The 13,544-nt window shown below is 51.8% G+C and overlaps 1 protein-coding gene across 3 annotated transcripts in view; it reads right to left on the minus strand.

Moving 5' to 3' along the window:
• Positions 1 to 443: 443 nt before the first annotated feature.
• Positions 444 to 13,544, minus strand: part of RAB43 (RAB43, member RAS oncogene family) — a 35,309-nt gene continuing 22,208 nt past the window's right edge. For 2 of the 3 annotated variants that reach the window (XM_009446420.4, XM_009446419.4), the window contains exons 2-3: positions 7,963 to 8,146; positions 444 to 4,319 (exon numbers count right to left, since the gene is read on the minus strand). In XM_009446420.4, the coding sequence (XP_009444695.2) occupies positions 8,010 to 8,146 (137 nt within the window). In that variant the 3' untranslated portion in view covers positions 444 to 4,319; positions 7,963 to 8,009. Of the gene's footprint in view, positions 4,320 to 5,447; positions 5,579 to 7,962; positions 8,147 to 13,544 lie in introns of those variants that run through there. The other variant, XM_054680989.2, reaches the window with a different exon arrangement.

The following is a 13,544-nucleotide window of genomic DNA, read 5'->3' on the forward strand; positions in this document are numbered from 1 at the left end:
GGGTGGGGGGAACCTCGACCATGGGGTGGGTTGTTCCTGCCATTGTGGGATCAATGTGGCTAAAAGACCCGGGCAAGGGATTCCTCATCCAGGCCTGTGTGCTCAGGAGAGTGACGCTTCCCTCATGGGGAGGTCGGGGTGAGGGTGCCCCTGCCAATCACCAAAGAGCCCTCTCCAACACAAACCCAATGGGAGGAACCTGGGGTGTCCCAGAGAAGGGACCCAGCCCAAGCTTCCTCTGCCCCTCAGGCACCAACTGCTTCTTGCTCAGGGGGGTCTCCCAAGGGTTTAGGGACAGAGGGAAGGTCTCACAGTGCTCTGGGTGGCAGACTGGCAGGGGGCAGCATGTCTACCACCCCGGGCCTGGAGACTAGTTGAGGCACGTGGCCACCTGGGCCGCCTCTGGGCTCAAAGATCAGAGAACCAGTCCTGGGCGCAGTGGCTTGTTATAGAAATCTGTTTAATGGTTTAGGAATGTGTACACTCTGGCTCTGCCAACTTTCCATAAAGGCAACTTTTCCATGTTTTAAAAAATAGATTTGGTATAAAGATTTATATATTCATAAATAGGTGACATGAAAAATTACCAAATGCAAATGGAATACTTGCGCTGACTGAAGCCCTGTTCACCCCAAGTCCAGGCCCTGCAGGGGTCCGAGGGTCTCTGCTGGAGGAGGCCCCAACTCCGGCAGCCTCTTAGGGAAGAGAAACTGAATTAAATGTGTATTAGGAACCCCTCCAGCTCCTTAAGCCAGCGTCGCACTGGCCCCACCGAGGCCTCAGCCCACCTCCCTCTGCTTCCCCCCGCCACCTCCACCATTGCCCCCTCCCCTGCACTCTGGCCCCTGACCCCACCTGCTCCCACTCTTTGGCAATTTATCAACAAAGGAAGAGATGACACTGTTCTCCTTCCGCCCCAGAGCCCGGGCTGCCGGGAGAGCTTAGCCTGCCAAGGGGAGGAAACAAGCCGGCTTTGTTTTGTCTCACACACTTCCCCATCTTCTCTCCCAGCCCAGTTTTAAGGGCCGGAAGGGCAGTGGGGCCCCCTCCTGGTGGGATACAGCAGGGCAGGAGCCCCTGCAACCCCAGGTACAGGTCTTGAGTCCCTGGACACCGGCTTTTGTGCCTGAGAGGGGGTGGGAACGCTTCTCTGTAGGAAATGGCTTCAGTCCAGGATCCAGGGGTAGGGGAACCTCAACCATGGGGTGGGTTGCTCCTGCCAGGGGGTACTAGGGGCAAGGCCCCAGGGTGGAGCCAGTTCTGGGAGCTGTGTCCAGCTAGGCATCTGTGACCCCAAATGGCATGAATAAAAGGGCAGGTTGCTAAGAGCCAGGGGAGGGCATGGGGCAGGGAGACCAGGTTGGCCCAGACAGGACAGAGGTGCTCCAGGGACAGGGTGCTGGAGTGAAGCCAGGTGGAGCGGTGGAGCTGTGGAGCCTTTGAAACATCCTGAGGGCCCAGGCCTGCCACAGGGTGACCTGGGCAGAGGAGAAGCCCAGAGGACAGCAAGGTGCCAAAATGAGGTCAGGGCTTCTGGGGTGGAGGGACGGGGGGGGCACAGTGGCGGCGGGGGAAGGAACGTTGAGTCCCAGGTGAGCCTGCCTTTCCAGGCCAAGCCCTTGGAGTGAGGGTGCTCCTGCCTGGGGGGCGAGAAGTAGAAGTGGCTCACAGTCCAAGGTGACAAATGAACCCATCACCGGTCAGCTACCATCCCTGTGAAGGAGCCAGGGTGGAAGGCCCTGTCCATGTCCTCCCTCCCTCCCTAAGCCCTGAGGAAGGTAACAGCCCCACCTGTGAGGCCCCAGCCTGGAAGCAGAGTAGGAGAGCCGGGCTTCTTAGAGGTGGGCAGTGGGTGGTGGTGGGCAGTACTGATAAGTATGCTTGGGTGGCTGGGACTTGCCCTGGAACTGGGGCTGAAATTCAAACAGGGAGGCCCAGGCCTTTGTTCCCAAGACCCTGTGAATGCTCCCTGTTCCCCCAAAAACAGAGGGGCTCTGCAAGGACAGGCTTCATGGGATTTCTCTTTCAGAGTGGGCCTGCAGTGAAAGACCAGCTCAGCCCCTTCTGACCATGTGACCCCAGAAACTTCAGCCCCAGCAGAAAGGTTGTGAGGCTGGAGGAAGGCACTGCCCACGGCACATCCAGTCCCAGCGGGGTCTGGGGGCACCCCTCAGTGCCAGGCACTGTCTGCCCTGCAAGGGGAGCCCAGGCACTGCAGTGGAGGCGCAGGGGCAGAGCCCAGACCCCACTCAGCTCCACTCTCACCCCTGCCACAAGAAAAGCTGCTGAGAAAGGGAGCCAGGCAGCCTCGCCTCTGGCGCCCCCCAATCTGATGCACCCAGACTCCCCTCAATGCAGGTGCCAGCCCCCCAGCTCCTGGCAGCCTTCCTCCCCTGCAGAACCAGGCTCAGCCATTCCACAGGTAGCCTCCCTGCCCAAAAGGAAGCCTGGCAGGTGAGATGCTGGCTCCACCACCAGCATCAAGCCCTGCTTGTCTCAGTCTCAGCCATTCCACAGGTAGCCTCCCTGCCCAAAAGGAAGCCTGGCAGGTGAGATGCTGGCTCCACCACCAGCATCAAGCCCTGCTTGTCTCAGTCTCAGCAGAGGAACCCCTGTCCAGGCCCCAACCCTGCCTCTTGGGTCACCGTGGCACTGCTGTAAGGCCTGCTCTTGCCCTATGGCCAGGCCTGCCTGGAAAGTGCTTAGTGCAGAGGGCAGGGAGGCATGGGGGAGGCCTCTCACTGGCCCAGGGACTGCACTGAGCCATGCCTGGCCTGGCCCTGGGAGCTAGACCACAAACCGACGCAGCCCTGCTTGTGGGTCCAAGAGCTGCTTACTTCTGGGGGCACCCATGCTGAGAGGGCTGCGAGGCAGAGCTGGGCTGACACAGACGGACTGGGATTGGCTAAGGAAGATCACCTGGCCCCTCCAGCCCTAGCCCTGGCTTTTTTGTCACTGTGATACCTCTGAGCCACATGCCCAGAGGACAATGCTGCTTCCCACATCCCCCTACCCCACTTTTGCCTTCTAACCTTGGTGCCCAGCTCAGGGTGAGGCAGTTAAGGGTTCAGGGAATAAAATGGGCCAGGCCAAGGACCGCCAGGGCCTCTCCTTTTTTGCCTGGGAGACTCGATTCCATAAACTAGACTGGGACCCACGCTCGGCTGGCAGGATTCCTGCTTGTGGGGTAAGGCTGGGTGCCTTGTGGTGCCCTCTCATCCCTGAGCCTCAAGGATGCAAGCTTCTACTTGGACCTTAAATGTCCACTTTCCCATCTCATTCCCCCACCTGCCAGACTTCTGAGTGCTGGCACTGAAGGATTAGCTAATTTTGCAACCTGAGTGGCAAAACACTGGGCCCTGAGCCAGCAGACAGTCCCCACCTAGCTGTGGGCCGTGACCCCACCTAGCTGTGGGCCGTGACCCCATGCTGTGCTGATGAAAATGAGAAGCTACACGGAAAGTCAGAAAACTCAGAGGTCCTGATAAGGCAGTGAGCCAGACCCCAGGGAGATGTCTGTGAGTGCTGCGGGGGCAGTGAAGGCAGGAAGCAGGTTCCCCGCCTGGAAGGGGCTGGGGCTTCCCTGGAGCTGCGCTCAGGCACCAAGTCTGTGGGTCTCATGGCTCTAGCTCTGCTGCTCTGTGCAGAGCCCCAGGATGACCGGGAAGAACCCAGGGCACTGGACACATCCCTGGAAAGCAGCAACCTGCTGCCACAGGTAAAGCAAACCCATGAGAGGAAACGGTCAGAGCCAGCAGGCATGGGACAGGGAGGACCGCTGGCCCCTCCTACTGTGGCCCACACCGGCGGGTTCAGGCCAGTCTTGGAATGTGAAGATGGTGGAGGGCCAGCTGCTGGCTGGCAGGGTGGCCCGCCAGGGTATCCTGCTTCCCCTTCCTCAAGGAGAGCCTCCATCCCGCAGCCAGGCCACAGGATGCAGAGCTCCAGAGCTTCACCCGGCTGCTGTAGTCGCCGGTACCCAGGAGGGCTGGCTCTGGAGGGCTGGGCTTGGCAGGCTGGGGAGAGCAAGGAGGTGGGGAGCCCCCAGTCTGCCGGCCCGGCCCCTGGTCAGCACCCGCAGCCCCAGCCTTCTCCGATGTCCTTGCTGTTCAGCTGGATGTGGTCGGGGCTCTTCTCGCTGAACAAGGGGCCCCCGTGCCGCATGATGAGCTCCGTGGCCACCCTCAGGAAGGCCTCCTCCACGTTGCTCGAGTCCTTGGCAGATGTCTCAATGGCACACAGGATGTCATAGTGCTCAGCCAGGCTCTGTGCCTCAGCCAAGGAGACCTCCCGAAGCTCGCTGAGGTCTGACTTGTTCCCTGCGGAGGAAAGCCAGGGGCAGCATGAGGCCATGGGGGCTGGGCAAGCCCAGTCCCACCTGGGAGGGTCACGCTGACAGCCCCATGCCACTCCCTTCCACCACTATAAATGGACACCCCTGGCATGGTCATCTGTCTTTCTTTAAAAAACCTTTTTTAGGCCGGGTGCAGTGGCTCACGCCTGTAATCCCAACACTTTGGGAAGCTAAGGCAGGAAGACTGCTTGAGCCCAGGAATTCAAGACCAGCCTGGGCAACACAGTGAGACCCCGTCTCAATTTACCCAGATCCTCCTAGATGGTATGAGATGACTTCATTACATTCCAAACAATCTGTTAAATTGCTCCTTGACCCAATTTCTAGAATAATTTTTTAGAAGTCTCTACATGGTTGACTTTTGTAATGTGGTTACAAGGAAGACAAAAAAAAAAAAGAGTCTGGGCCAGGCGCAGTGGCTCATGCTTGTAATCCCAGCATTTGGGAAGGCCGAGGTGGGTGGATCACCTGAGGTTGGAAGTTCAAGACCAGCCTGGCCAACATGATGAAACCCCGTCTCTACTTAAAAAAAATACAAAAAATTAGCTAGGCGTGGTGGCGGGGGACTGTAATCCCAGCTACTCGGGTGCCTGAGGCAGGAGTGGCAAGCGGAGGTTGCAGTGAGCCAAGATTGTGCCACTGTACTCCAGCCTGGGCAACAAGAGCGAAACTCCGTCATAAAAAAAAAAAAAAAAAAAAAAAAAAAAAGACTCTGTAAAGATCTAAAATTTCCTTGGTAACCTTAATTGATGTAGCAACCAATTTCAAAGTGTGAAACTTATTTGGATCCTGATCTCAACAAACTGGAAAAAATAAAACACATATGAATTTTACGGGCAATTATAAATCTGAATACAGACTGGCTATTTGATATTATTAAGGAAATGTCAGTATTTTTAGATGAGAAAATAATATTGCTGTTTTTAAGTGTTTAAATATTTTGTAGGTTCATGCTGGAATACTGCCAGGTGAAATGGTTTGATGTGAATTTGTCTCAATAATCCGAGGGAGGGGAGGTGACATGGTACAGATGAGAGGAGGTTGGACTTCAGTTGCTAATTGCTGAAGCAGGGTAATGGGTACCTGGGGGCTCATTATTATACTATTCTAAGCCAGATATAGTGGCTCACACCTGTAATTCCAACTACTTGGAGGTTGAGGCAGGAGGATTGCTTGAGGCCAGGAGTTCAAGATCAGCCTGGGCAACATAGCAGGACTGCATCTCTAAAAATATATGTATGTATATAAGTATGCATAAATAAATAGATAAAATACTATTTTCATAGCTGTATAAAATGTTCTATAGGCCGGGCGCGGTGGCTCACGCCTGTAATCCCAGCACTTTGGGAGGCTGAGGCGGGTGGATCACGAGGTCAGGAAATCGAGACCATCCTGGCTAACATGGTGAAACCCCGTCTCTACTAAAAATACAAAAAATTAGCCGGGCATGGTGGCGGGCGCCTGTGGTCCCAGCTACTCGGGAGGCTGAGGCAGGAGAATGGTGTGAACCCAGGAGGCAGAGCTTGCCATGAGCCGAGATCGCGCCACTGCACTCCAGTCTGGGCGACAGGGTGAGACTCTGTCTCAAAAAAAAAAAAAAGTTCTATAATAGAATGTTTTTTAATTAATTATTTTTTGGAAGACAGAGTCTTACTCTGTCGCATAGGCTGGAGGACAGTGGCACGATCTCGGCTCACTACAATCTCCGCCTCCCAGGTTCAAGCGATTCTCCTACCTTGGCCTCCCCAGTAGCTGGGATTACAGGTGTGTGCCACCATGCCTGGCTAATTTTTGTATTTTTAGTAGAGATGGGGTTTCACCATGTTGCCCAGGCTGGTCTTGAACTCCTGAACTCAGGCAATCCACCCACCTCAGCCTCTCAGTGTTAGGATTACAGGTGTGAGCCACCATGCCAGGCTGGAATGTTTTTCAGAAATGTCCTGGATAAATGGGAATTGGTGGCCGGGTGTGGTGGCTCACACCTGTAATCCCAGCACTTTTAGAGGTCGAGACGGGTGGATCATGAGGTCAGGAGATCGAGACCATCCTGGTCAACATGGTGAAACCCCGTCTCTACTAAAAATACAAAAGTTAGCCAGGTGTGGTGGTGCGTGCCTGTAGTCCCAGCTACTCAGGAGGCTGAGGCAGGAGAATCGCTTGAACCCGGGAGGCGGAGGTTGCAGTAAGCCAAGATCGTGCCACTGCACTCCAGCCTGGCGACAGAGCGAGACTCCGTCCCCCACCCCCAGCAAGAAAAGGTGGGGAAATGGTTAGGCTACGTGAGGAAAGCTCTGTTCATGCCAAGCACTCCATGTCCTAGTCTGAACAGGCTGTGGAAGGCAGGCCACATGGAACCAGGCACCATCCTCTTCCTGGCTGGAGTCAGGTCCAGGCCCTGTCTGTACATTTGAGTCAGAAGAATCAACCTGTTGGCCCAGCTACTCGGGAGGCTGAAGCAGGAGAATCGCTTGAACCGGGGAGACAGAGGTTGCAGTGGTTTTGCAGATCTTGCAGAACCAAGATCACGCCACGGCACTCCAGCCTGGGTGACTGAGTGAGACTCTGTCTCAAAAAAAAGAATCAACCTGTTGGGGTGAGGACCCCAGGGATAACATAAGAGCTAAAGAGCTTCTCCAGTCCAGGTCTGGGAAGGTTATATAGAAGGAAAACAAAGGTAAACAGCATCCTTCCACAGCAGCAGTTCTCAAAGTGGGGTCCTTGGACCAGCAAGGTGGGTGTCACTTGGGAATTTGTTAGAAACGCACATTCATGGGCCCCACCCAGCCCGCCTGGATCAGATGCTCTGGAGGTTGAGGCCCTGCAGCTGCACTTGAAGAAGACTTCTGTGGGATTCTGAGGCATGGAAGCCATCAAGTGTCCCTGCTATTTGTGCGGCACAACAGAGAAAGCCACAGACTTGAGGTCAGCAGAAGGAAACTCAAAGCCTACATGTGTATGCTCACAGGCCATGTGGACCCGGATAAATCACTCCACTTTTCTGAGCCTAGCCCCAGCCCCTGTCAAATGAGGAGAAGCCGGGGTACAAGAGCTAAATCTTGACACATGTGAAGAACTGCAGAGCAAACTTCAGCTCTCTTTCTTCTTTCCTCTAATTCCAATTTTGAATATAACCTTTTTTTTTTTTTTTTTTTTTTTGAGACGAGTCTTGCTCTGTCACCCAGGTTGGAGTGCAGTGGCGCGATCTCAGCTCACTGCAAGCTCCGCCTCCCGGGTTCATGCCATTCTCCTGCCTCAGCCTCCCCAGCAGCTGGGACTACAGGCGCCTGCCACCACAACCAGCTAATTTTTTTGTATTTTTTTAGTAGAGACGGGGTTTCACTGTGTTAGCCAGGATGATCTCGATCTCCTGACCTCGTGATCCGCCCGCCTCAGCCTCCCAAAGTGCTGGGACTACAGGCGTGAGCCATCGTGCCCGGCCTTGAATGTAACTTTCTAAGTGATTAGCAGGATCAGGATTTGCAAAACCATGGCTCAAACTCTGGCTGGGATTCCCTCTGAACTCAGGGTTACACTGTGTTTAAAAAGCAGAGGGAGGCATGGACAGGCAGAGTGATGGGATTTGTGGTCCCGAGGAATCCCCAACTCACCGATCAGCAGCTGCACAATGTTGGAGCCCGCATACTTCCTCACATCCTCAATCCAGTGAGGCACCGACAGGAAGGAGCTCCTCTTGGTGATGTCGTAGGCAAGGATGGCCCCATTGGCACTGCGGTAGTAGCTCTGGGTGATGGTGCGGAACCGCTCCTGGCCGGCCGTGTCCCAGATCTGCAGCTAAAGAAATAAGGTTCCTCAGTGAACCCAGTGGCACAGGCTGAACATGGGGACAGGCAGAGTGACCCCACAGACCCACACCCAGAGCTGTGGTTCCACTGGGCTAGGAGGCCTTCTGAGTCCTTAGAAAGCAACTCAATGGCTCAACCTTGTTGGAAAAATGGGGAAGCAAAGGGAAGGTGAGCAGCCCCTGTCCTGGCCCTCTAGGGTCCCCAGGGAAAGATGGAGGAAGGGGTACACTCTTAGCTGGCCCAGGTCCTCCGTGTGCCCCTCCGTGTGCCCCTCTCCCCTCAGGACTGGGCCCACTGCTGTGAAAACAGAACCACCAGTGCTCAAGCGGCCGGCGGCTGGAAAGCTGGCTCCAGGTGCACTGCACGGCCAGCAATAGGCACGTCCAGGTACCCTCCCCTACAAGAGCATCACGTACCCAGCTGTGTGGGAGGCTCCTCCAGCATTAGGGTTCCCTCAGGACTCTACAGCTTGGTGATGAGGACTGTGGGAAGGGTGACTGGTGGTGGCAATGGGCAGAGTCCTCCCATGGGGCCTTTGAGTACAAGGCAGTTTCCATCAGCTGACCCAGCTTGGCCAAAGCAAGGAGCTTTGGCCACCCATGTCTTCATTTAACACCTACTCTGCCCCATCTCCCACCAGATGTGGGCTGTGGAGAAGAGGTGCCTGTGGGTGGGAGGAGCTTCCCTAGCGTCTTTTAGAAGCAGAGTCTGGCAGGATGGATACCAGGCCAGGTAGGGGCAGAGGTCTGTGCGGGGCCAGGAGGCCGCCCACTCTGGGCAGAGATCACCAGCCAAGGGGCATATGCCAGGGATCTTGGTGACCAAACACCTTGGGGATCGGGTGTGCCTTCTCTGCCCCACCAATCACAGGTTCTCGTGGCTCTCTGAAGACTGACACCCAGCTTGTGGCATGTGCCAAGCTGCAGGTCCATCAGCCCCCTTTGCAGGCACAAACACTCAGGGTGTCTCTTTACCTAGTTCTCAAGGTATGTGAGAAAGGTCTTTCTCTCAAGGTCTGTCTGGGGTGGGGAAAAGCCACAGAGGCCCAGACAGTTCCTGAAGGCAGGGCCTCTGCCCCTGGCACTGTGGAGGTGACCACCATTGCCCCAGCCCCAACACAGAGAAGTCTGAGAGTGAAAGCTCTGGGCCACAATGTGCCAAATAAGACTCCTCTTTCCTGAGTTGTCCCATTTACTCCTCAGTGAGTGGCTCTAAGAAAACCAGGCCTATGTTCCATAGTTCATGCGTCTTGCAGCTCACGCATGGCAGCATGGGGTGAAGTGCAAGGTTTATGTGTGTACCACACAAGCCTGGGATCCAGATAACCTCTGGTATGGAGATAACTCGTCTCCACACATAACACGAAAGACACCGGCCAAACAACAGCAAAAACACAACACAGAAGAAACAACACAGAGGCAAAGTACTCAAACAATCGTCAATGTTTCAGAAATAGGGAAAGATTCATGGAACAAGGAAAGAATAGCATCTTTTTTGGTGAGGCGCATTCAGAAAGAAAAAAGAGCTCAATTAAAAATATGATTAACATACATGAAAAATGCAACATCAGGGTTGGAAGATAAAGTTGAAGAAATCCCTCCAAAGTAGAGAAAAAATACAAAGAAATGGAAAAGAGAGAAAATAAAATTGAAAGCCAGGTGCGGTGGCTCAAGCCTGTAATCCCAGTACTTTGGGAGGCCAAGGCAGAAGGATCACCTGAGATCAAGACTTCAAGACCAGGCTGGCCAACATGGTGAAACCCCATCTCTACTAAAAATACAAAAATTAACCAGGTGTGGTGGTGCACGCCTGTAATCCCAGCTACTGGGAAGGCTGAGGCAGGAGAATCACTTGAACCTGGGAGGCAGAGGTTCCAGTGAGCCGAGATCGCGCCACTGCACTCCAGCCTGGACGACAGAGTGAGTGAGACTGTCTCAAAAAAAAAGAAAAGAAAAGAAAAGAAAATTAAGAAGCAGCCTAGGCGAGCAGGATAATCAGAGTTTCAGAAAAAGAGAACAATACAATCAAGGAGAGGAAATCAAGTATTTTAAGAAAAGTATCCAGAATTGACTGAGGGGCCCACCAGGCACACACACAATGGAGCAGAGCAGACCACACTGCATCCATGGGCAGAAGTTCCAGAACAACAGGCAAGAAGAAAGAACACAAAAGACCCATGTGGCATTAGACAGCCAACAAAACAATGCCTTAAAATGAGGAGAAAAATTATTTCCAACCTAGAATTCTCTACCCAACCAACCAGTAGTCAAGTGTGAGGGTTTAATAAAGGCATTCCCAGACATACAGTCCTCGAAAAATTCACCTTCCTGCTACCCTTCCTCAGGGAGTGACTGAAAGTTCCTCTACCTAAAGAAATCAACAAAAAATAAGAAAATGTGGGATCCAGAAAACAGAGAGTTCAACTGAAAAGGGAGGCAAAGGGAGATGCCAGGATGATGGAAAGAGAGATAAATCCCAGGATAATACCTGAGCAGCAGCCTAGACATCAGCCAACTTGGAGCCGGTCAGAGGGCTCCTGGAGCAGCTTCCAGCCATGGCAGCATCGCTGGTGGCAGAGTAGCCCTCCCTCCACACACACCACAGGACTGGAGAAAATATATGAGGCTGTCGTTTTTGGAATGTAGATAACAAGCGGCCTGAGACCATAACCCCTAAAAAAGAAAAAACTCATGAAAGGCACCTCATGATCATTGTGACGCTCTACCTGGGAGTTTCCTGACCATGGGGCTAGAATCCAAGCAGAGCACAGTGGTCCCACTGAGCTAAGGAGGCAGAGATCAGGGTCTGGAGCAGATGATGTAATGAAATGAGAAGACATAAGTAGGGGGAGCCCAAAAGTCTATGTGAGGTGTCCCAGTGAGCTCTTGACCAGAGAGTGCCCCTTCCAGAGTTGAGAACAGACCAGAGATAGAGGTTCAGGAGTGCTAGGGGATGCTGAAGTTCCAAGCCAGACACAGTGAAGAGGCCTCATTAGTGTCTCATTAGCGACCCGTATATGAGCTATCAGAACGTCACTATGGGTGAGGACCATGCCTAAAGAATAGGCCTCCACAGACCTGCCCTCATCAACATAAGCCTTGGGTTTGGAGGTTGAGTTCTGCCACATTAGCGAGGCTCAGAAACACCTTAGTCTTTCCACATATCCACCCTAACAAAACATAAAAAACAAGCCTAAACGAACAACTTCAAGGTGATCAGCCAGTAACTGAATTGACTACTAGGACAAGAATCAACACTCTTCTAAAGAAGATAACGGAATCCAGAGTCTCGTTAAGTTATCAACCACAATTTCCATATACTATTGAAAATTGCTAAACATGCAAAGAAATAGGAAAATATGAACCACAGATAAGGGAAAAAGCAATCTATTGACACTGATGCCAAAATGGCCCAGATATTGCATTTAGTAGGGAGACTTTAAAGCAGCGATTTTAAATATGTTCAGAAAATTACAGGGAAAGTATGTTCAAAGAGTTAAAGAAAAACATCGCCATAATGAGTGGACGAATAGGGGATTTAAGGAAATAAATGAAAAATTATTTCTTAAAACATAAATGTTTTATTAAACTATTTATTATTATTAAAATTACGGGCTGGGTGCAGTGCTTCATGCCCATAATCCCAGCACTTTGGGAGGCCAAGGCGGGTGGATCACTTGAGGTCAGGAGTTGAAGACCAGCCTGGCCAACATGGTAAAACCCCATCTCTACCAAAAATACAAAAATTAGCCAGGCATCGTGGTATGCTCCTGTAATCCCAACTACTCGGGAGGCTGAGGCATGAGAATCCCTTGAACCTCGGAGGCAGAGGTTGCAGTGAGCCCAGATCACGCTACTGCACTCCAGCCTGGACAACAGAGCAAAACTGTCTCAAAAAATATATATATGTTAAACTTAATTTTTTTTTTTTTTTTTTTTGAGACGGAGTCTCACTCTGTCGCCCAGGCTGGAGTGCAGTGGCGCGGTCTCGGCTCACTGCAACCTCCGCCTCCCGGGTTCATGCCATTCTCCTGCCTCAGTCTCCCAAGCAGCTGGGACTATAGGCGTCCACCACCATGCCCAGCTAATTTGTTGTATTTTTAATAGAGACAGGGTTTCACTGTGTTAGCCAGGATGGTCTTGATCTCCTGACCTTGTGATCTGCCCACCTCAGCCTCCCAAAGTGCTGGGATTACAGGCGTGAGCCACCGCGCCTGGCCTTAATTTTTTTTTTTGAGACGGAGTTTTGCTCTGTTGTCCAGGCTGGAGTGCAATGGCACGATCTTGGCTCACCGCAACCTCCGCCTCCTGAGTTCAAGTGATTCTCCTGCCTCAGTCTCCTGAGTAGCTGGAATTACGGGCATGTGCCATCACACCCGGCTAATTTTGTATTTTTGGTAGAGACAGGGTTTCTCCATGTTGGTCAGGCTGGTTTCGAACTCCCGACCTCAGGTGATCCACTCGCCTCAGCCTCCCAAAGTGCTGGGATTACAGGCGTGAGCCACTGCGCCCAGCCTAAACTTAATTTTTAAATTAGTGGAAATTCTAGAACTAAAAATTATAGTAAGTGGAAAATTCACTGGATGAACTTAATAGCAGATTATAGATGGCAGAAAAAAAAATCAGTGAACCTGAAGAAAAATCAATAAAGAGTTAATATGAGGAAGGGGAAAAAAGATTGAAGAAAATGAATAAAATCGGGAGGATATGTGAGATAATACCAAACTGTCTCATACTCACATAATTGCAGTTCCAGGAAAAGATAGTGATAATGGGGGAAAAATACTCAAAGAACTAATGACTGAAAAATCTCCAAATCTGATGAAACATACCTGGCTTAAAGATCCAAGAAGCTCAGCAAACCCCAAGCAGAAAAAAATACAAAATACACAAAAGCAGATCACAGTCAAAATGACAGAAAACAAGAATAAAGGGGAAATATGAAAAGCAGTCTGATAAAAGACATATTCCATACATGGGAACAACAATACAAATGACAACCACTTCTCAGAATAATGGAGGCCAGAAGACAATGCTGAGAAGTGCTAAAAAGAAAAAAACAAGTGCGGAAAGAAAAAACTCTCAATGCTGAAGTACTTGTCAAACAAAATTTTCCCTCATAAGACAGGGTGAAATCAAGACGTTTGCAGATAAATGGAAGTAGAGAGAAGCTCCTTGGAAAAAAGCTGTCCTGCAAGAAATGCCAGATGGCACCACTGCACTCAAGCCTGAGCAACAGACTGAGACCCTATTTCAAAAGAAGAGGTGGAAGTGGCTGCTCTAGGGCAGGGGGTTGGCAATATCCTAAGACCTTCTGCTACCAATCCTTGTAGAACCAAATGACTCCTCAAACCATACACAAGTTAAGTTTGCTTAAAATAAAAACTA

Source organism: Pan troglodytes, chromosome 2 (assembly GCF_028858775.2).
Source record: "Pan troglodytes isolate AG18354 chromosome 2, NHGRI_mPanTro3-v2.0_pri, whole genome shotgun sequence".
Lineage (NCBI taxonomy): Eukaryota > Metazoa > Chordata > Mammalia > Primates > Hominidae > Pan > Pan troglodytes.